The 22,802-nt window shown below is 32.5% G+C and overlaps 4 protein-coding genes across 11 annotated transcripts; 3 read left to right on the top strand and 1 right to left on the bottom strand.

Annotated features, from left to right (window-relative positions):
* Positions 1–304: 304 nt before the first annotated feature.
* Positions 305–3,857, top strand: LOC111017399 (zinc ion-binding protein). Of its 3 annotated transcripts, none has more exons than XM_022293148.2 (3): positions 305–465; positions 3,113–3,262; positions 3,368–3,857. In XM_022293148.2, the coding sequence occupies exons 2-3, from the start codon at positions 3,131–3,133 to the stop codon at positions 3,686–3,688; spliced, it is 453 nt and encodes a 150-aa protein (XP_022148840.1). In that variant the 5' UTR covers positions 305–465; positions 3,113–3,130; the 3' UTR covers positions 3,689–3,857. The 3 variants fall into 3 exon arrangements, with proteins under 3 accessions (XP_022148840.1, XP_087979592.1, XP_087979593.1); XM_088123466.1 differs by lacking the exon at positions 305–465 and adding an exon at positions 497–815; XM_088123467.1 differs by lacking the exon at positions 305–465 and adding an exon at positions 497–802.
* A 3,551-nt stretch (positions 3,858–7,408) lies between these two features.
* On the top strand, positions 7,409–10,300 carry LOC111017370 (uncharacterized). 4 transcript variants are annotated; one of them, XR_015790344.1, is made up of 4 exons: positions 7,409–7,692; positions 8,555–8,715; positions 8,962–9,037; positions 10,018–10,300. XR_015790344.1 is itself a non-coding variant. In XM_022293114.2 (3 exons), exons 1-2 carry the CDS (start codon positions 7,541–7,543, stop codon positions 8,703–8,705), a joined length of 303 nt encoding a protein of 100 aa, XP_022148806.1. In that variant the 5' UTR covers positions 7,410–7,540; the 3' UTR covers positions 8,706–8,715; positions 10,018–10,300. The 4 variants fall into 4 exon arrangements, 2 of the variants coding, with proteins under 2 accessions (XP_022148806.1, XP_022148809.1); XR_002602273.2 differs by having other exon boundaries at positions 7,410–7,692; positions 8,555–8,673; XM_022293114.2 differs by lacking the exon at positions 8,962–9,037 and having other exon boundaries at positions 7,410–7,692.
* A 14-nt stretch (positions 10,301–10,314) lies between these two features.
* On the top strand, positions 10,315–14,396 carry LOC111017369 (uncharacterized). 3 transcript variants are annotated; one of them, XM_022293112.2, is made up of 4 exons: positions 10,315–10,454; positions 12,601–12,636; positions 13,223–13,281; positions 13,401–14,396. In XM_022293112.2, the coding sequence occupies exon 4, from the start codon at positions 13,427–13,429 to the stop codon at positions 14,048–14,050; it is 624 nt and encodes a 207-aa protein (XP_022148804.1). In that variant the 5' UTR covers positions 10,315–10,454; positions 12,601–12,636; positions 13,223–13,281; positions 13,401–13,426; the 3' UTR covers positions 14,051–14,396. The 3 variants fall into 3 exon arrangements, with proteins under 3 accessions (XP_022148804.1, XP_022148805.1, XP_087979240.1); XM_022293113.2 differs by lacking the exon at positions 12,601–12,636 and having other exon boundaries at positions 10,319–10,454; XM_088123114.1 differs by having other exon boundaries at positions 10,346–10,454; positions 10,752–13,281.
* A 2,871-nt stretch (positions 14,397–17,267) lies between these two features.
* LOC111017412 (TIP41-like family protein) lies at positions 17,268–21,011 on the bottom strand. The gene is made up of 8 exons (XM_022293162.2): positions 20,756–21,011; positions 19,809–19,994; positions 19,271–19,361; positions 18,890–19,003; positions 18,688–18,747; positions 18,545–18,586; positions 18,234–18,362; positions 17,268–17,680 (listed from the first exon to the last, which is right to left on the bottom strand). Exons 1-8 carry the CDS (start codon positions 20,893–20,895, stop codon positions 17,570–17,572), a joined length of 873 nt encoding a protein of 290 aa, XP_022148854.1. The 5' UTR covers positions 20,896–21,011; the 3' UTR covers positions 17,268–17,569.
* Positions 21,012–22,802: the final 1,791 nt, after the last annotated feature.

The following is a 22,802-nucleotide window of genomic DNA, read 5'->3' on the forward strand; positions in this document are numbered from 1 at the left end:
TACAGATTATTCATTCATATTATATAAAATTGATACTATTCGCTCCAATTAACTGAGTCATGAATTTAATCAGACATAGATATCTTAACTACTTGAACTATGTTCAATTTGGCAAAAAATAATTATTTGTTAATTTAAATATTTTTTATGATTTTTTTAATTTTTTTAATTTTTTTAACTTTATAGAAATATCCGTCAATATCTACCTTCGTTGAAAGTAAGATATGGACATTTTACTTAGACATCAACGATTAAAACTTTTAGCGAGAGAAAATTATTAAAGTAACTTGAGAGATAAGATTGTGGTCATTGTCAAAAAGAAAAAGAGAAATTCACTCCAAAAGAAATTCAGAGCATTCTCTTCGTTTATGGACACTCGTCGTTCGCTGTATCAATATTCAATGCGACGGTGATCTTTCTTTCCTCTTTCAATCGGTTGCTCCAAATTACTTACAATATTCTCAGGTATTCCACTGTTTTTGGGTTTTCCTATGCGCAACTATTTTTCCCTTTTGATTTCGATAAATTATAAGAATTTGACATCGATTATTATTCCACAATTTCTTTATTTCATTCGCTGCTGTTGCTCTCTTTTGTTTATATTTATATTGTCAATGTAGAATTTAAATTGCTGGAAATAAACCGATCAATCGACACTTCTGCGGGTTGGAAAATTACTATTTCTAGCTGGGGAGTTTGAAATTACTGTAAAATGACTATTTGTCTGCTTATATACGAGGAGGATTCATGTTCTTCGATGAATTGAAAGAAATAGCCAGAATTTTTGCACGGGAATTGGGAAGTTAGTCTGAAAAGTAGAGAATTTAACGCTGCTTGTTATTTGGTTTTCGTTTCGATCAAATATTTTATACTTGTTTTTCTGTAGCACGCATGAGTTGGTTTAGTCGTCCTTTCCTCTTTATGATTTGCTTTAATACATGTGGGAATGCCTTTATCAATTCAATATTTGTTTTGGTGTTTTTCAATTTTATATTGAGCCATTTGGCTGAAAAAGAATAAGAAGATTTTGAGGAAAATATGAGGATTTTTAAAACGTTTCGGGTTGAATTCTGTTCTTTACTTTCTGTAGGTCAAAAAATGTAAATCTTGTTTTTAGATTTTAGTATTATTTCATGATCTCGATTGCTTTTGTTTTTGTAGTTCCATTGTTCAATATATTAACATGGATTTTATGAATAAAGTGTTGAATCTTCGTCGATTTGTTCTTGATTTATTGAGTTATTTGGTTCTTTCTATTTTAACTTTGCTTTATTTCACGCTAATCCATTATGATTCATGTGATGAAAGACTCGCTGATGGCATTGATCTTAGAATCTTACTTCGTAGAGGTTGCATGTGACAAATTGGGAGAGACTTATAGATTCTGTTGAGTAAAAAAAATGTCAGAAGATTTGGTTTTGCATATAGATGTCTTTGCTTGCAACACCTCAAACTTGTGGCATATACATTTTTTTAAAGCATCTTTATATCTTTGGATTTATGACATTTACTGGTCCTCTATCATAGGCTGTGAAGATGCTGCACAAATGCAACAATCTCTATACTATTGAAAATTTGTTATCCTTCTAAGAATTATATGATTTCTTTTTCAAAAAATATGGGCAGAGGATATCCATCCAACCATAGGTGAATATGAGATAGATACATACCTAGTATAAGATATATACCATATTTGTTTGTATCTGGTATGGCCCGACTCTGACTGAGTTGGCTGAATCAGATTAGTTGTATCATTAAGCTAGTTGAGTTAACTTTGAATCAGATTAGGTTGAATGAACCATACTTCAATAAAATTCTAAGAAAATGGTGATTCATGTAGGAGCTTGGGAATCTGGGGGGGAGGGCTTGGGATGTTTAGAGATACTCCCCAAGATCTTAGGTTCAGCCCTCTAGGTTGAAAATTTAATAACTTAAAGATCTTTGTTGTTTCCTGGTGCTGGCCTTGGGGTGGATGAAAACTCTAACATCTCACTTACCAGGAAAAAAAAAGGGGTAATAGCTTGTGTTGACACAAAAGGTACTATTTACTTAAGTTAACAAACATCTATGCATCCATCCAATCTTGGTTTCTCTTTTATTTACTTTATTATGCAATCTTCTTCTTTGTGTTTGTCTGGAGTTTTTTAAGTTAAATTTTAGGTTTAAATGCTGTTTGGTAGTTGTACTTTAAGCTTTGGTTCATTTCGTCCATGTACTTTCAACTTTTGTTTATTTTGGTTTCCATGCCTTCAAAATGTTTGTGTTGGTTTTTGTATTTTTAAAAGTGAACCATTTTGGTCCCTTTGACAAAATTTTAATACAAATTCTATACACAATAAAAGCCTTTTGATACAAATCTATGACTATATTTGGAGAAATTTATTGTGTGTAGTGTCATGATGAAATTGTGATAGAAATAAAAATTAAAGTGGAAGAATTGTCACTTTTTATAAATATAGGAATTGAATTAGATGCAGACTAAAATAGACAAAAGTTGAAAATACAGAAATTAAAAAGCCATTTTGAACTAGAACCCTTCGACAAAAGTAGGAGACTAAAATGACCAAAAATTTAAAACACAGGGCAAATAGTTTTTAAACCTAAATTTTTAAGAATACAACAAATCATCTATCTTTTCTGCACTCCTCTTGGTACTGGTTATGGATACTGGATAGTCTTTGTTCAGTAACCTTGTGTAGAACTAGCTGGTACCGTAGTCTGCAACTTTGTTTGATAGTCAAGATTATTGATTTTATCGAACAAGTGAAATCAAGCTCCCAGACTCCTCGATTGATGTCTAATACTAGACAATGCTTTCCATAAGTCCTAGGTTATGTCTCAAGCTCTGTATGAAACGTGTTATAATGTCATTGAAGAATTTCTAAATTACCAAGGAATAAATAGACGAAGAACACAGATCACAGATTCACAGGGAATCTGAATTCCACTCCACTGCAGTTTGGGTCGGTTTCTTAGAAATTCCTTTTGCCACTAGCAACCATTCCATTATTTATATGGTTTAGGATGTGGTGAACTTCGTAATTTATTTAAACCTGATTTGTAGGAACTTTTAATTTCTTCACAAACTCATGGAATTACTGGTTGGTTTCAGGATCCATACTTGAAAATAATGTCTACTTCGGAAATTTTTGAAGAATCTGAACTAGAATGTTACTGTGGACTGCCTGCAAAACTGAGAACATCTCAGACACCCAAAAATCCATTCAGATTATTCTACAACTGTCCAAAGGAAATATCTCAAGTAAGTATGTATATTATACCCATGCTCCATTTGCTCATCCAATTTAAGAACTATTTCTCGTTGCTATACTGTACTTAGAGTTTATGTCCTGCACACTACCTGCAGCAATGTGGTTTTTTTCATTGGGCTGATGAACCCGAACCATCTGATGATAGACACGTTGAGGAACTAAACTTAATCCGTAATGTGTGCCTTCATCTACAAGATAGATTAGACGAAATCGAAGAGGAACATGATAATGAGAAAGCTGAGTGGGAAAGGGACAAAGAAGAGCTAACATTGCAACTAGTAACGCTGCAATCTCAGCTTGATGATATTCAGCATAGAATAAGGATGGCAAATGAATCTTTTTCAATGCCTCCCTTGGATGCACTTTCCATTAGGGATGACGAGGGTGACGATGCATTAGTTATATATACTTTGTAAATAAATAGATCATTGTAAATTATACTGCTGAGTGAAGTGAGAGATTATATCGAAATTTAAGCTATAGGTTTTTGGGGCATGTTTGATGTTTGAGCTTCTGTTTAAAAGAGATATATGGTTGTCCATTCATTTTCTTCTTAAATTTAATATCTATCCAATGTTTATGAGAGGATACTAGGGGTGAGCATCAGTTTGGTTTTCTCGGTTTTTGCTTAAATCAAGAACCAGACCAATGTTTTGGATTCTGAATTGTATAGAACTGAACCAATGTCCATAGCAGAAGAGAACTGATTTTCTACGAAATTGATGGATTCGGTTTTATCAGTTCGGTTTCATCTTGAAAGAAGACATAGGAAATGTGAGAACCTGAAATCGAAAGGGAGGAACTAACGGAACCGAACCGGACCACACTGCACAGTTAACCCGACAGATGAAAAACACAGGCCACCCCCACCAAATACATACAAAAACAAACACAAACAAATTTAGCCACAGCTATTTGAAAATATCTGCCAATAGGTACTGTGTTAAAAAGACAGTGAATGTCACTACGAAACAGAAGTGTGCACAAAGTTGGAACAGGACTGCTACACCAAAAGCCTGTGTGATTGAACTCTCTAGTTAAACAATAAGTGAGCTACTAACTGACTGAGGTTGGACATTGAAAGCATATTTGACTTTTTTTCATGTCTTATTTTGGCAGCTTGTAAAGTGTAACGGTTGAATCTTTGAATTTGCAGTTTACAAAATTGGTACGTTGAGAATATTGTCTGCAATTTGTCCACTAATTTCCCCTCTACCACTTTGTTGAGCTCTCTTGGTTCATGAATGCTTCCAATATCTAGACTCTCTCCACCATTGATGGTGATGTGTTTGATGACCAAAAAAAAAAATCTTGTGGAAATTATTTTAAAAAATTTTATTTTCCTCGAATCGATGTCGTGTGGTTTATTGTTTAAGTGGATTGGAGTTGAGTTGGAGATGAAATTTTAAAACATAAAATAAATAAAGAAGAGGGTAAAGGGATTTTTTGAATCGACTCTAAGTCTCACGTGTCACGTTGTGGAAGTGATTTCATCAGAATATATGTTTTTAGTTACAGTGATTTAACTACAATTATTATTATAAAATGTGTTCAATAATAAGTCATTTTAATTTTTGGTTCCAGGGTGATTTTGATATGATGATAAGTATTTTTTTTTAATGGTTAATGTTTGTTTTCAAGAGTGGTTTGAATCACTAGATTACTAACCTTCGCAATACATTTTGAAAGGAAAATAAATAATAAAAGGTGTGAGACAAAAATTTCAGAGAGAGGAAAATTAGATAGAAAAATTTAGAGGGGGAAGTTAGAATTCCCTGTAACAAAACAAGAAAAATAAAGAGAAATGAGAAAAATTAATGTCCATGTGTCGATTCTCCACGATTTCGTGCCTTGAAAATCATTCTCTAAGCTCCTTAGAACTCTATCTTTTCTATATTTGTAAGTTATCTCATCTCTCCCCCTAAAAGTGTTTAAAAGATTTTCCAAATGATTAAAAAACCTAATTTTATAAAGAAACAATCAGTATAGTTCCATTAGTGAGCATCATGGCGTGACAGAGAAAAAAGACGGATGAAAAAAGTTCGTAGCGCCACAATGTCAAAGGGGTGCCATGCCGACCTCTCGGGCCAAATTTCCAGTTTTGCCTTTTTCCTACTGCAGGCATTGTGGCACCTTTTCAAGTGCCCCACTGCTGTTATCTTGGGTATAAGGCTTCGATAAGTTTTGTAACATCTTCTTTACTCACTTGGGCTATGATTTTTTCCTCTCAATTTGATCCATTTATGTTTTGTTTTCTCTTGATTATTCATTTATGCAAAATATATTTTATGTGTGTAAGTCTGTTATAAAGAAATGAAAACTCACAAATAATTATTCTAATATAAATCTCAAAAAATGTAGCTTGTACAGTGCGCTATAACTAAGTATAACTCTACTGATCAAACATCTATATCTTATTTTGGATTCAGGTTGTTAAAATGTAATACTTGTATTAAATTATAAATTTGTTCTTGATCTTCTTTATTATTATCCTTTTTTTTTAGTTAAATAACATGTGGACGTGTGAATTTGAACCTCCAATATTTTAGATAAAGATATATGACTTAACTAGTTGAGAAGTTATATGTTTATATAGTTTTTATTTATAATAATTAAAAATATACGGTGTTGGAAAAATATTTTATTTGAGTATCATATTCTTTCTTTAATTTATAAATTTACAAAGCATGTCATATAATATTAACAATAAATATTAAATTAATTAAGTAATTATTCATAATACACAAAAATTAATAATTATCAACCATCTAAAAAGTAAGTATAAATAAGGGTTTTTATTTAATATATGAAAAATGAAATGATTTTCACTAATAATAATTAATAATAGGATTTTAACCGTTTTGATATTTTAAAAGATTTGTAACGTTTTCATATAAAAAAAATGTTTTCTTCCACCATTTTTACCAACAATTTTAACTATATTTTTCTAGATTTTAGTTATCCTCGTTTACTTGCTCTGAAAGTATCTCTAATCTTAAGAGCAACTCAAAACATACCTGATACATTCAAATTAGGACGAAATTTATGTACCAATTAAACATCTCAATTCATAAGTTTGGTAGGTTACAATTACTTTCATGAAGTTGAATAATTCGTTTTTTGTCTAAATTTGGAACGAAGAACGCTTCTCATTCCAAAATTGACGAGGAAAGAGTTTGAGTTTAGATGGTGTCGTAAGTTTAGATATATATTAAATAAAGAACATGTTCTTTAAGTTTTTGACAATTGAGGGTTTCGGTTAACTTGTGAGTTTTCAGCGACAACATGATGGTGGCTGGCAAGAGGTGAACCAAAGAAATTCATTTGAGGAGGGGAAGGAGGAGGAGATAGAAAGGAGAATGGAGAATGGAGAAGTAAAACAAGAAAGTCGAATCACTGGAAATATGTTATTAAATTAATAGATTTTGTTAAATCAACTTAGTACACCGAGTAACTTAACATCTTAATATTAGTCAACTAATATTCAAAAGACTTAATAGACTATTTAAAACATTTTCTCAAATCTCAAAACCAAAAGTATCCATTTTGAAATATCACGACAGAACGTATTTCATATCTCTTTGGGCCCTTTGTGTTTTTTAATAAATATGATTGTATTTTTTATTTAAATTGTTTGTGTATATTTTAATTTTAATTTGATATCTCTAGTGTCTTCTATGTTCAAATTTTATAAGAAATGTATCAGGTTTATTAATTTTTTTTTACCAACCATAATTCAAAATATATTATTTCAATCAAAACTTTAAAAAAATATATATATTTAAGGTAAATATTAAATAAAAATATTTAGCTTAAAATGAAATATTATTTTTATGAGTCCATTCAAATTTTTAACAAATCACCATAAAATTTTTAATTTCAAATATAATAACTTTTATTTCAATGAAAATTTTTTAAATTTTGTTTTTAACTCCAAAATATAACTATGGATTTTTAATAACAAATAAGAGGTTGGTTAATATAAAAGATAAATAATTTTTGTGAAATTAATTACCTAAATTAATTCTAATTTTAATAAAACTCTAAATTGTAGCATATTATATTATTAAGTAAATCTCAAATATTAAATAAATAATAAAAAAGCATGCCATCAACGGTCACAATCCAACGGACCAAAATTAAGGGCACACGGAAGCTGTCGTACACCGCACAGCAGCTGATCTGAAGTAATTGCAGAGGACCTAAAACCCTCACAAAGCCTCGCCACCGCTAGCTTCACAGCCACCGCGTAGCAATCTGAGAAGACGATGGCTTGGCGCTCAGGATCGCTATCTCGGACCCTCATCTCCACTGTTCGCTCTTCTTCTTCCCGGTTAACTCCATCGGTTCCTCAACTCCGGCCGCCGCCCGTCACCGCTCCTCGCCGCCTGCCGGGCCGCCATTTTTCTGCTGCTTCCAGGTTCCTCCGCACAGCCCCTAACATCGCTGTGTTCTGCTGCGAAATTTAATATGCTAACGATGATAGTGCCTCGTTAGTGTTTTCGTAGTTTATTGATACTTCACTGGCTGCGAATTATGCTTCCAGATTTGTAGAAAATTATATCGTTTTTAAGTTCAATAAGCTGAAAAAGAATCGAGAGAGAGTCATAGCAAAGATCTAATAGATTTACGGATGGTTCTTGTTTATCGATTTGTAGGGCCTATCGTTTCATTTTTTACGACCTGCTTTCTTGCGGTTACTTGAAAAAAAGTAGATGCTAAGCAAGTGACCGCTTCTATTCTATTTTCCTGCATTTTTTTAAATAAGATATAAATTTTTCATTGAAAGATGAAAAGAAACAAGAATTGTTAAAAGATACAAAGTAAGGAGTGAACAATAATAAAAGAGAGAACAAAGAAAATAGAATCACCAAAAACTAAGAAAAACCACTAAGGGGAGTTATAAACGCCTCCCAATTCATATCAAGCATACTTGGAGAATAGGAGGAGAAGAGATCTAATATTTTCCTGCATTATGTCCGAAGAATTTGTAATTTACTGGGAGTAGTTGCATACGATTTATGGATAAGAGAAAAATTGGCGTCTGACTCGGAAATATTGAACATTATCTTCTTTTATTTAGCTACAGTCTCCATTGGAATCTTTCTTTTTCATATATGATTTTTTTTTTCAATTTATTCCTATGAAGAAAACATAATTTCTCTATTCTCTACGTGATTAATTATAAATGTCCCTGAATTCTTGTGTGATTCGTTTCTTATTATCTGTAATTCTGTGTTTCTTCTTTCTTTTACCGGTTTATTGTTGTTTTCATACTCTAGGAGCTTGGGAGAACTGGGATGCCTACAGTCCTTCTTGCCAATTTACAGCATGACAGCAGCTACCTGCCTGACATCCCACCTCACTGTTAATGTTAGGGCTTTTTGCGAGCTGTCTCATGGTACCTTCTGCCGTACTTGTCAAGATCGCTAGTGGTTTCTTTGTGAGTCTTGCTTGTTCTAGGACACACTATATGCACTTTACAAAAAAATTCTCTCTCGTATTGTTACTTATTAGTTGCCTAGACCCTAGGAATACATTTCAGTAGTTAAGTTTGCACAGTAATGGTTTCTGTTTATGGAATGGTAGGTAAAAGCACTCAACAACACTATAAGTGATTAGCTTTTCCTACACAGCATTTGAGTTTACTTGATAGGATCTTACGAAGGATTTGTGATTCAATTGATAGGTATGAGTGGGAAAGATGGATGATGATGCTCAAGACATGCACTCATCCTGAGCTGGAGACTGATTCAATGTTTTAGGTCTTTTGTCCTCTTGTGCTTTTGCTTTTGAAGAATATATGGGATCTAAGTATTTCCCAATTTATGTGGAGACTGGGAACCGGAAATCTAGCTTCTTGATCCTTGATGGCGATTGACAGTGTGCAATTCATGTGTTAATTTATAGTCAAATTTAAACAGTATTTTGTGCATTATAGTTTCGAGAATTTGAACACAATGATTCAAGCATTGTAAATTGAGTGAAACGGACCACTTGAGTGTGCCCTTTTCTTTTGAGGGGGGGGGGGGGGGGGTGGTCTTGTGTGGAGTTTTCTAAAAGTTCTTTTTTAAATGATTTTTTTTTAAGTGTGAGTTAGAAGCTTTTTTTTTTTTTGGTTGATATTTTTGTTTTCATTTAATTTTCCACAAATCGGTAGATTTGGATCCTTTCTTTTATCATGCTTTGATGATTGCCCTCGTATGTGTAATATCTAATGCTATAAATCTCCTTATACTCCTTCAACTTAATGAAATATCTTTGGCACACACGTGTAATTTGATGTTAGTGAGTGACCATTTTGTTTATGTAATTTATATCACCTATTCAATTCATTGGAGATGTCTTTAAAGGTTATGGATTCAAGTTTTGGTAGCCACTATCCATCTACCCAGATAATACTATTTTGGGGTTAGACTACTACAAAAATAACCATAATAGTTGTAAGCAAACTTGGTCGCCTATGATCATCTTAACGAAAACACTGGAGATTCCATCTTCCTCAACTCAGAAGTTTCTGCATTTGAATATTACCCCTTTCTCTATTAAGACAAAATAGAGAGAATTTCATGCTTATTTCATGTACTTATAACCAATTGTAACCAATCACGTTAGGTGACTGTTTCATGGACTCCATCATGATCGTTGGCTTGTATTTTTACAAAGAAACACTTGGAAGATAGAGAGACGATGTAATTTGTTAACTTTTTCATTGCTTGCTCACAGCTGCCTGTGTCCCTTTCAGGTACTTAAAGTTCAATGGGATCAAACACTACCATATGCGGCAATATGCGGTTACAGGGGGACTCATGAAGAGTTGATACTTTAGGAGCTTATGCTTTGGAAATAGGATAATAAATTATTATATTATTGATCAGAACTGGGATTAAAGCATTTCTGACATACTCGAATTATTGACCTGTTGCTTCTCGTTCTTCATTATTCAAGATATCTGTCGTTATTTACTATTGAAAAGAGAAATTTGTTTACCCAATTCTCTATCAATTAGTGGAAAGTATTCTGAACTCCATCGTGAGTTGTATCGATAGTCAACTTTGAACTTGCTGAGGTTGCACTAACACTTTCTAATTTGCAGAGGTTGGACAGGTTGCAAGGAAACTTTGATCTCATTAGCCTCCCTAACTTTTGGACCCGCCGACACCTTATTATCCCTTTGGACATGTGAGTATCGCTGACTTTTGTTTGTTGAATTCCAAATTTGAAACAGTTTTCTTTTCTTTTCTTTTCTTTTTTTAATTTATTGTTTTTATGGGGAACAAAACTTTTATTAACAAAAGGCCTTACAGATAAGGGAGAAAAGATATCCCTGCCAAGCCAATGAGATTACGAAAAAAGATTTTCAATTGACAAAGATTTGCATCAAAATCACCAAGTAGATGAGAAAAGTCTAATTGGATCCCAAAAAATTGATGACACGACTCAATGCCTTGGAACTCTTTGATTTCTCTCAAACTGCAGTCTCCGAAGCAGATCAATTGTTGCATTAGTCTAAGATGATTCTCGAATGCCCATTGAAACCAGTCTCCGCAACACTATTCTGGGGAAAAAACACCAGCTAATTTCCCAAATTTGGACTTTGGAGGAGCTTATTCTAGCATGCAAACGGGCAATGAATAAAAGGGATGGGACCGATCCTCTACATCCTTCACCAACTAGGAGATAACGCGTAGTTAGGCAACGTCTTTTGAACTCTAGAACGAGCGCTTAACCTTTTTTGAACAAAGACCCAAAGAGCAATTTTCACCTTTTCTGGAACTTTCCCCTTCCAAATGAAACAGCTATGGAACTGCAAGCAACAACCACAAGACTCCATCAAACCAGTATGCAAAATAGGATACAAATTTATGGGTGCAATTACAGGAGCTTAAATAAGATCTGGGGAAGAGTTGATATGATTTGTCAGTTTGAAACCAGTAAATTACTGGATAACGAATCAGTTATAGTTTCTCAAACATGGTGATTATCCATAGAACACTTGTTAGATAAAAATGGATTAGGGTAACTATTGTAGTAGAATAAGGACAACGATGAATGAGATTACTAGACAGAAATCTCATTCTCTCGAGACAAACATTACTTTAGTTCTCATAAGTGGGTGTCCTTATGGGTGGATATGTGAGAGTACTTGTGTTTTTGTTGAGTTAGAGAATCCTCTTATGGATTCATCTCCTATTACAGGGAAGTGGTAACTGGTCGCTTTGAGAGGTCATTTTTGTCAACATGCGCCAAAAGGATTGGACAATTATCAGTGGTTTCTTAATGTTTCTCCAACTGTACTTACACAGAGTCTACCATTGTATGAGTATGGAAAAGGGAAAGGGAAAGGGAAAGGGAAAGGTTAGCTAAGCACTAAATAAGATTTCTTATTATTCGATGTGATGTTTTGATTGGATATGGATTAAGAACATCCATGGGAAAGACATTTAGTAAGAAAAAACTCAGTTGCTTCACTATTCAGCCAAGCGGTGTTTATTCAAGAAATGAGCAGTTAAAGCATGTCAAAATTATATCTTAATTTTGACTTGTGTATTTAATTATCTGTTCATCATCAACTGCCTTAAATATGAAAACCAATCAAATTAGATCGTGCAAATGCGTTATTAGAAGTTGTTGCACTGAATAGGGATGTGGTATCGGAGCTTCTTACCTCTCCACATTGTGGCAGTTCCTTTAGGTGATGTCCATTTTCACCAGTAAGGTGCTAAAATGCAGCCAGATTCTATTTTTGAATAGGAATAAGGCACCAATATGAAGAAACCCATTTGCATACACTTCTTGTTTGTAGAGAGAAACCAATTGAATTTTAATAAAATCGAAAAAGTAGCACTGAATCTTTTTCCCTTTACTATTATGATCTTTTTTACCATTATCCAATACTCTGCCTGGAGCCCATTTTTACCCCAACAAAATATCAAATCAAAAAAGCACTGAGAAGTACCACCACCACCCCCACCACTTCTTAGTTGTCACTAGGCTCACTCTATGCTGCATATGACATTGTTGAAGTCTTTCAATGGGTCTTTTTGTTTTCGGCAGAGAGATACTATATATCTTACATCTGATTTTTATTTTGGGTGGGTGCTTATCCTCATGATCTTCTATACATGTATAAGAATCCAAGCATCAAAATAATTCTTATCTAAAAGTGCCATGTTTGGTTCTAGTTTATTTATATGAATGAACTATGGAATGATATAAAGTTCTTTATGTATGATATAACCTTACCTTTTACAACTTATTTGAGTATAGTTAAGGATAAATATATTATATTATATTTGAGATTAAGACTCCTTACAACTTGTATCAGGTTGGCTTAGTAATTAGTCGGAGACTGATTGAAAAGGTAGTCCAACAACTCTTTTTTTTTTTAAGCTACTCATGCTCGTAGCTCAATTACTGATCTATTTGAGAATTTAATAATTTTTTGAATGAGGGTAGTTTGGAAATTCTATGGGGGTAAGGATTTCTATTTATACACTTTTGAGCAAGAGAGAGGGCTTTGGTGCTCTCTAGTGGGGCAAATGATTCATATTTTGGTGAAACTTAAAAGATCTTTGAGATCTCTAATGATTTCTGTTAGATAATTAGATTCTTCCACCAGAAGTTTCTGCTATAATCAGAAAAAGCAATACAAAATCTTAGAGAAACCAATCTTTTTTACCTTGTGAAAAGCAAGCCCCAAAACGATTTGCTAACTTGGTGGGTAAGAATCAGAAATGGCAGGCAACTGAAACAAATTCTAAGACCATGATTTGACCATTATTGGCATATTATTTGGGAGTGTCAACTTTTTGTATTTCTGAGAGTTACTCCAAAAAGTAGACCCACCCAACCAAAAGTTTTAAGGCTAATTTTGGAGAGAATAAAGGGAAAGGATAGAAAAGAAACAAAGCAGCAAACTTTGATGACATAATTTATTGTCTCCTCAGCACCAAGCCTGACTCAGTGGGGCAAAACCAAATAGAGACCAGACAGCCATGTTTTGAAGGTAACAGAGATATATCCAAACTCACTCTCTAATTCTGATAGCCTCTCCCTCTCTTTCTCTCTCTAAAACTCCTGAATCAGTTTGCCATACCATACTCAACCTTCTACTTGATTTGGCAGCAAATTTCTGGAACTTCTTGGGGAAAATGACAGAGGGGGGAGAAGAAACAGCTGAATTAACAGCTACCCAGAAGCCAGGTGAATCAAATTCCACCAAAAACAACAGAAATGAATCAATGGAGTGTGAAAGTCCAGCAGAAGGGTGGCTGGATCTGAGCTTGGGTGGGAATTTGCAGGCCCCAAATGGGGCAGATTCTGAGCCACAGCCATTGATGAACAAGCCAAGTAATTTAGCTCCAAAGGTCTTCTCCTGTAACTTCTGTATGAGGAAATTCTACAGCTCTCAGGCATTGGGTGGCCACCAAAATGCCCACAAAAGGGAGAGAGGAGCAGTCAGAAGATACAAATTTCAGAGAATAATGGCGATGATGGGTCTGCCATTGCCATTAATGAATAATGCTGCTAATTTAATGGTTCGGTCGCTGAGTGTAAGGCCCCACTCACTCGGCCATAGCCATGGAGGATCTTCTGCTGCCGCCACCACTGCCGCAAGGTTCGACGGCGACGGCGGCGGCGGTAAGAGGTTAAAGATGGCCGCCGCCGCCATATTGGGAGAAGAGCTGATGGACATGGGATGGCCAGGGAGCTTCCGATTCAACAGCCAACAGGAAACAGAGCCACTGAAGCTGGACTTGAATCTTAGGCTTTAATAATGGGCGTTTCGAAATGGGGTTTTTTGGTTTTTGTTTTTGATTATGAAATTTCATGTGTTGTAGAATGAATCGGCCATGGATGGATCAATCTCTATGGTTTGTACCCAAAAATATAATATAGCCTACAGCCAATAGCCAATAGCCAATAGCCAATAGCCAATAGCCCTATTGTCCCTTTATTTAGCTCTTTTATGATACTGCAAGCCTTCTCTAGCCATGGCCAATAAGATCATTTCTATGAGGTTGGTTCTTTTTTCTTAGAGAAAATATCACATCACTCATTTCGTAAAGGGAATTTGAGACGAAGTAAAAAAGAGATTTATGGCTACTACGTATTTTCTTACTTACTAGTAATTTATTATATATTTTTTCTTCTTTATACATTCATCTCTAGGGCGTTTAGTTAGTAGTAATGTGAGATATCTGTTCTACATATATTCGGATTACCTTGCTTACGTTGGGGTAATCCTTAGATAGTCGAGTATGCGAAGACGTTGGATATTTAGGAAAGTCTCATTAGAAACTATCTTGATTTCGAAAATTCTCTTTTATCATACATCTATAAATCCCAACAAACTTTTGAAAACACCAAGGTTTCGTGTTTCAATATTATTTGTCTAGTCCCATTATAATTTATTCTTAATTCAATTAGGTTTATTTTACCGCTCAAAATGCAATGATAAAAAACAATTCTAGTTTTTATTAAATTTATTATTTAATTCTATACACTTAGTTTTTTGCATTTTAATTTTCTCAATTTTAGATTAAAAAAAAGGCATTCACATAAATAGTATAAAATTAATATGTATTTTCAAAGCATTAGAAATTAAAAAAAAAATTTACATAAAGCATCATAAATTTTATAATTTATAAGCTATATCATATTTTAATTATTTCAATTTGTTAATGTTTGATATTTATTTATTTGATTAAAAAAACTACATAGGGTATACAATGTTTGAAGAAAAATAATTGAAAGAAGTAAGTGAAGACAAAAAGATGAATAAATTACAATAATCAAATCTTCTTGGAAGAAATTGCAATTATTAACATTGCATGGAATGAAAAACTAAAAGTTCAAGGTTAGATCAAATAACCTGACTAAAATATAAAACAATGCAACACATCGACTAAAGAAAAAAAATATACCAGGTGAAAAAAAATTGAAAAAAAGAGTAAGAAATGCCTCTTTTATAGTTGTAGGAGATAAAAGTTATAAAACTTTATATATTCCAAAATTTTGAAATTTCACTACTAATTATAATTAAAAAGGACTCCTGACTTTTTTGATTAATTTATAAAAATAAAGAGATTTTTTTTTATTTTTAACTATTTTAACTCTTTATATTCTAACTAATAATTAACTCTTCATTATTTCTGTCAAAGCGCTTAACGGCATATACATCCAATTGTGAGTTCAAATCTCCTCCCAACATGATTGTACTCAAAAAAAAAAAAAAAATCTTCATTATTTCTCAATAATTAACATCTCAGTTTGATGATTCTTAAAAAAAATCTAAAAATTTAACTCTTTCATTCATAGTGGGTGTGAAAAGTTGGATAAATGATTTGAAAAAAATTAAATAAAGCATAATTGAAGTATTATTTTAAAAAATCAAATGTAATATTACTAAAACAAGATTCTTCTACATCCAGATTTTTATATAGATTATAGATTATATTATTATTTTATATAGATTATATTATTGTTATAAAAAGAGAGAGGAAGAGATAAAAAGAACTTGTGAGAGAGGAAGTGCGAGAATTTAGATGAGTGGGGATTTAAAGAGAGAGAGATTTAGTGACAGAATTGCCATCAAAGTAAAAAAGAAAATGTTTAAATTAAAAGGGTAAAATAGGGAGAGAATATTTTCCTATTATGCATTTTATATATATAGTATAGATATATCGTGAGTTAGTTTTTTTTTTAGAGATATTCATTGATATCAATATTTTATTGATATTTTCATCGATATAAGAGTTAAACATGGTTTATCAGCTCTCAATTAAGAATGAATTAAATCATCTTTGCCATTTTCTGTTTTTCAGGAATTAATTAATTAACCATTCATCGATTCAACGCTGATATTTTTTTCAAGAAAGGAGAGGTATATGTGGCTAAAAGAGAGTTGGTAATATATATATATAGGCGAATACATAAATTATTTATTGGAAAAAATGGAGAAGAGTATGGTAAAATAATTAAATGAGAGAAGATATGTGGATACTTTTATTTTAAAAAAGGAGTTAAATTTTCATTTACAACGTGAGAGAACCCTGAAATAAAAATGTACGTGAAAGTGGAGAGATTATAAAAACAAATAATAAAAAGATCAAATATGTAAAATAAAAAATTATTAAAACTACGTGATATGATATATGCAGTTAATTTTAAGAATAATATAGTTTTAAAAATAAATTACAAAAATACTACAGATTTAAAATAATAACAAAATAAATGTAATTTAAATACGATTTAAGTGCCAACACATCACATATACGAGCTGGATTGATGGATGAATAGGTTTCCCACATGGCTATTATGTCTTGCAGATGGGGAAAAACAATAATTGAAGGCATAGACCCGTATGGATTCAAAAGGAAAAAATAATGTTATGTACAACCCGTATGAATTCAAAAAAATGTTATATACAGGATCAAAAGAATCTGACTTGTCGTTTCTCGTCTTTGAGTGTTTAATTTTTACTATTCAAAATTTAGGTGTAATTTTCTTATATAATGAAATTCTAAGGGTTTAATTTTGAACGTCGAGAGTTTAATTTTTACAATTAAAAGTTTAGGACTAGGGATACCATGGTAACAAATACCATACTTAGATGATTTGTGCAATTTATCCTTAAATAAAATATAGTGTACAATGCTCCTTAATTTGACTCATGCCCCAGCTTTTGTGTCTCGGGATCGAATCACAATGTGAGCATTTATTTCTTTTCTTTTTTTCAGGTTTGTTTGAACATTTTAACCTAAATATTTGATTCCCTGATCATAAGTTGTAAAGCAGGCAGTTAAAAAATATGACTCTTTTTTTCCCAACAAAGTAATGATAGAGGGAAAATCCAAATTCTTGATGAAATTTTTAAGAAAACTATCTTTTTTTTTTTTTCCAAACACAACTAGAGATAAATATGCTTCCAAGAGTTGACATTGGAAAAGTATGAAACAATGATGATATGACGAAACTAAAAATAAATAATTAAAAAAAAATCTAGTCAGTTGATTAAGCAATGAATGAGTTTGACCTATGAATTGGCAACTCAATTATGATCCAACTAAGAAAGGTGCCAAAGATTTCATATCAGTGGTTTGTTTGGAAAAGTAAAGCTTCCTAGAGTAGCCTTTTTTAAACCATACACTTTTGGAGGGGAAAAATAAAGTATTTTCCATCCAACATAAGCCATGGAATAAATATTTTCTAATTAAAAGCTTCAACATCAAAAAAAAAATATCAAGGAAATGCTAATCAACTAGAATGATATATAATGTCAATTTACAGGTTTACAAATTACCAGGGATTCTAAGCTTTTGGGTCTTCTGCAATATGATCGGGAGTCGGTCGCAGATGACGCTGGGATCGTTGTAGGCAGCAGAATCAGTTGGGTATCCTTTCTGCATCATTTAATTGATTCAGTGAATGTTGATGGATAAACATCATCAAATTGTGTAAAACAACTGAAAGTATGAGCTACTGGGCAGAGGATAATAAGACTGTCGTAGCGAGAATAACTCGGTATTATTTGTGCAACAATAACTCAATACGATACAGTATCATCTATCATGTATTCTGATTTTTTGCTTTTCTTCTCAATCCTGTCTAAATGTCTAGGTGTAATGTTAAGATTTCGACAACAAAATTGAACAAAAATAATTTTTACTGATCCTCAAACTAGTTATTCAATTAGCTTTAGATATTACAGTACATACTAATAATATACCATACATCTATTGGCCCAGTAGTTTCTTGTAACTAAATATGGGTTTGAGTCCTTAAAAGCTTGACATGAACATTACATTCCTTTCCCAGCTAATGTTTCACTAGGACTGATATTATTTTAAAAAGAAAATTTCTCAAAGGGCAATATTTCTATATTTTGAGCTGAACTTTTTTCCAAACTCAACAAGCCAACCGTTAATTTTAGCATGCAAAAGCCCATGAACTTACTGCAGAAAGAGATTGAAACGTAGCCTCTCTCCAGCAACTTTCTCGAAGGATTATCGGATTTTCACTGTTGCTAAACACGCAATGCATACGAGTGTCCCTTAGTCGCATAAGTACTCCATCAACTCTAAGCTGTACAAGCAATGTCAGAGAGGAAATCGAAGAGTAAGCCAAAGAACTAAAGTTGTACTTTCCATTGTTACCTTCAAAATTCTCTATACATTCTCTCATAAAAATGCTTAGACAATGATGAACTGGTGGAAAAAGTCTACAAATGCTTAGAAAATGTTTATTATATAAGAGTGATAACTTACCCAGAAACGTAAAAGAAGAAACCAACAACTTGGCATGACTCTCTAGAAATTCAAAACATAAAAATGTAAGTCCTTGGTGAAATCATAGTACTTTAGCAAGAACATTATTTGCATACTAGTATCATCAGAATTTGATAACTTACCACTTTAACTGTTAAAAGTGATATGCCATTGTCAGCCAACTCATCCTCATATAAGATTACCTGTTGAGTTCCAAGTACAGATTGGTCAGGGGAGGAAAAAATATACCAAGAAGTGAGGATTTAAGAAAAAATTCTAGAAGTATATACACACAATGTTTGTATATACTTTTATTTATATGGGCCTATATGTTATGCTTCCCACCTCATCATAAAAGAGGATAGGTTCCTTTAGTGAGAGTGAGACTAGATCAATTTGCTCCTTGCTGTCCTCCCAACAGAGACCATTGCTCTCTTCACATTTTTGCTCTCCTTCATGCTGATCATAAAAGAAAATACTAGTTACTGATGCAGCTGCAAAAGAGTGATTGCATCCTACAGTTGAGCAATAAAAAACCCTTGCAATCACATTAACTGTTCAAATTGAAGCTGCAAGGTCAAGGTACCAACAGAAAAGGGGACAATAAATAAGAAAATTTCAACTCAGTAAAAAGGTTAATTGGTCAGAAAGTGCCCAAAGCCACTCAAGAACTCGACTGAATCAGAAACCACAGCTTCAACAGGCATATAGGGCAAAAGAACGTACCTTCTCTGTACCTATTTCAATTGTTTCACTTCCACAATAAGGTGTTGTAAATGTATAATCATAATCCAATATCACCTGTTGGGAAGGTTTGCTGTAAATTCAGAGAAGTGCGTCAGACCCTACACAATGATATATATTCTATCTATCAAGTAAGAAAAACTTTCATCGGATGTTCTTTTTACCAAAATTTAGACATACCTAAGAAGCATAAATTAAATTATCCCAAAACAAAACTATCAAAGTGCTAGTAGTAAACACTTCAATCAATAACATTTATCTCTGAAAGTTAAATATATTAGTATTAATATTCAAAGGGATTAATTGGAATGCGTTAGCAACCCCTCAAAGAGATAAGTCCTCTCATCAATATTTTCTTAAGTTGATCAAACTAAGACAGATAAATCAAATGGAAATCTCCTTAAACTTCACCAACCTATGAATTATAAACATTGCAAAGTATTGTATAATTATGACTTCTTGACTTAATCTATTAGTACGCCAGCCATAGAGATCAACGGGAAAACAAAATTCCTGTTACCTTCTGAATTTCCATTGCGCAGCAGCAGGAACTTCAACAGGAGGCAGAGATTCCTTTTTCCAGCCAGCTAGAGCATCAAAGGCATTGAAATGAATTTGAACTCCAGTCCTCATATGTTTGAGAGCTAACAAACTGTCACCGAACACCATCTCTGGCAAGTGAGATGTCTGAAGTTTCTGTTCCCATCTACAAGCAGATTGAATGCCATTATTCAAAGTGCAATTGCTACTCCATATATTTGTGATTCTTGTGTGTGCATGTCTATGTTCATCTCGATTGAAACCACAACAGATAACAGCAGTCAGTTCTCTAATAATTAGGACGAATACAAATCATCAGCTTTTAGCAACTACTGAAAGAACATCTAACAATTTGTCCGCCCTCTGTTTCCATCTCCTATATAACTCAAAAGTTAAAACCAATTACCATATCCCCCTTGATTTATACCGCTGACCTAGAAATAGTATGAGAAGTTCATTGATGGTCAAAAACAACAGAACATCATTTTAAGCCAAACCCTACAAAAATAGTAGTTCAAAATAATGCTCTGCAAAGTATAGAACATGGAAAGAAATTTGTGGCAATTAAAACCAACTTGGATTGAAGTATAAGATAAAGAATCAAGGCCTAGAATTTAAAGTAACAAAATCAGTAGTCAACAAACAGTCATATGCCCATCATTTACATATAAACCCATGCCCAGAAATTAAAATTGAAGCACAATTAATGCTAGAAATGCATTTGAACGGCAGTGGTATCAAGCAAATATTATAACGAAAAGGGCAATTCAATAAAAACGAAAACATAAGAGTGGTTTGGAAGCGCGATGTAAAATCAATTTCCAAAGCTTTCGTGGAAGTAGAAAAGTATGATTTAGAACGAACGACAAGTTTATTGCAAAAGTCAGTAACATGTATGAAAGAGAGAGGGAGAGGTAAAGAGAGTACTGCTCGAAATTGGAGGAGGTAAGAATGGAGCGCTTGAGAGTCTCGATCTCCCAACCATGTATACGGAGACCTCGCCGTCCGTCAGTAAGGAGCTCAGCTCCAGCGGCTTTCAATTCCTTTTCCTCCGGTTCAACCTCCATTACGAGACGCAATCGGGCGATGGCAGAGGATCGAGCTGCTGTTTCTTCCTCTTCCTTGCTCCGCGGTTCGGCCACTGTACCAGTTTTTGACGAAACAAAGCCGAGTTCCTCTTCTCGAGTGCTTGGACTTGGAGTCGGAGCATACAATGGATCGGCGGACTCGGGTCCGGGTCCGGGTCAACCTTAGGGCTTAAGCTTCCATCACCCATGTTTTTTTTTTTTTTTTAAGGTATGATCCATGTCTACTTGAACAGGAATTTAGGGGAAAAAAATCAAAATACCATTTTTGTTGTTGTTTTCTTAATATTATGTCGCATAAATAAGTGCGGAGACTTGAACCTACCTCCCGTGATAGAAGGAAATAAATATAGGTTCAATTGAACTATAAATAAAAAGATTAAATTCACTAGTATTGATCCACTTATATAATATTATTTAATTTTAGTTTGGTGGTATGTTTCAAACTTCTATAATATTATTTAATCTCAATTTATAGTGATAATTACTTGTTGGACATTTAAATTTTTAAATTTGATGGTAATTTAATTCGTATATCTTCAAATAAATACTTAAGATATTATTGTTTAAAAATTAATTTTAAAGCGATTAAAACCCATGCTCAATAAAAGTGAAAAAAAAAAACCCTAAAACTAAACGATCTCTAATTTTTTTGATTTTTTTTAATTTACTCAATTTTTCTAGATTTTCAATTCTACCCGCAATATATTAAAAAGATGATCAATTAAGATATTCCATTAAAAATATGTTAAATTTTATTTATAGAAAGTGGTGTGACATTAAAATATTATTTTTATTATTATATTTAAATGTGTAAGCATACCACTTGATTTTGTTGGTGGGTGAATTGAGTTTGATGTACTTGGTAATCCAAATAACATTTCCATATATCTAAATATCTTAGTAAAATAAATGATGCATCTTGTTAACAAATTTCAATAATTTTTATAGAATTATTTAATTGAAAATTTTTTATTCTTCAAGACTAAAATTGAGATTTTTTTCTCAAAAAAAAAAATAAAAAAGAGTAAATTTAAGAATTTTAAAAAATTAAAAATCGAATTAAAAATTAGCTAAAAAATTAGAGACCATTTAATATATTTAAACTTTTTTTAGTGGTCAGATTTTCGGTGGCAAGGTGACAAAAAAACGGCAATGCACCAAATGAATTCAGAAAATCTTTACGTTTTCCTTTTCATTTTTATAATTAAATTAGGACGAGAGATGATATTTTATATGTTGTTAAGTAGAATTGAATAATTACTCAAGAAAATTATTAATGAGTATACTTGTGTAAGAAAAATTACCAAACTATTTTTAGCATTTTCTTGTTAAAAAAAAAGTAATTGAAGATAAACATTTTAAAAAAAATACAACTCTTGAATTTTTCGGCTTGAGCAATTGTTCTATAAAATTCATGAAATCATTATAATTATGTTTTGTTGATGTAATTTTGACAATAGTACCTAAAAAATATATGAATTATCCATTTCAGTTAAACTCTCAAACTATAGTTATTTCTATAAATTAAAAAAAACTGCAAAAATTGTTAAAATCAAACCCCTCAAAATATAAAATTCTTATTTTGACAATAAAAAAGACCCCCGAATCCTTATTGTGCTATTTTTTAAGACAATTCTGATTGTATTAATGCCACAACAGTCCCATCATGAATTCATCTACCACCAATATAAATCGCCTCCAAATAAGTATAATTCGATAGTAATTGTTATATACCTCGAATCAAAAGATTGTAAATTCAATCTTACATCCAACTTATCATACTAAGAAAAAATAAGGTCGATGTGAACTGATATTTCTATAAATGTTAAAAATATTAAAATTAACAAATAAAAATTATTGTATTTTTATTGAATTTAAAATGATTA

The sequence above is a fragment of the Momordica charantia genome, assembly GCF_013281855.1.
Source record: "Momordica charantia cultivar OHB3-1 chromosome 4 unlocalized genomic scaffold, Mcharantia_2.0 BLBB01000004.1, whole genome shotgun sequence".
In the NCBI taxonomy this organism is placed as follows: domain Eukaryota; kingdom Viridiplantae; phylum Streptophyta; class Magnoliopsida; order Cucurbitales; family Cucurbitaceae; genus Momordica; species Momordica charantia.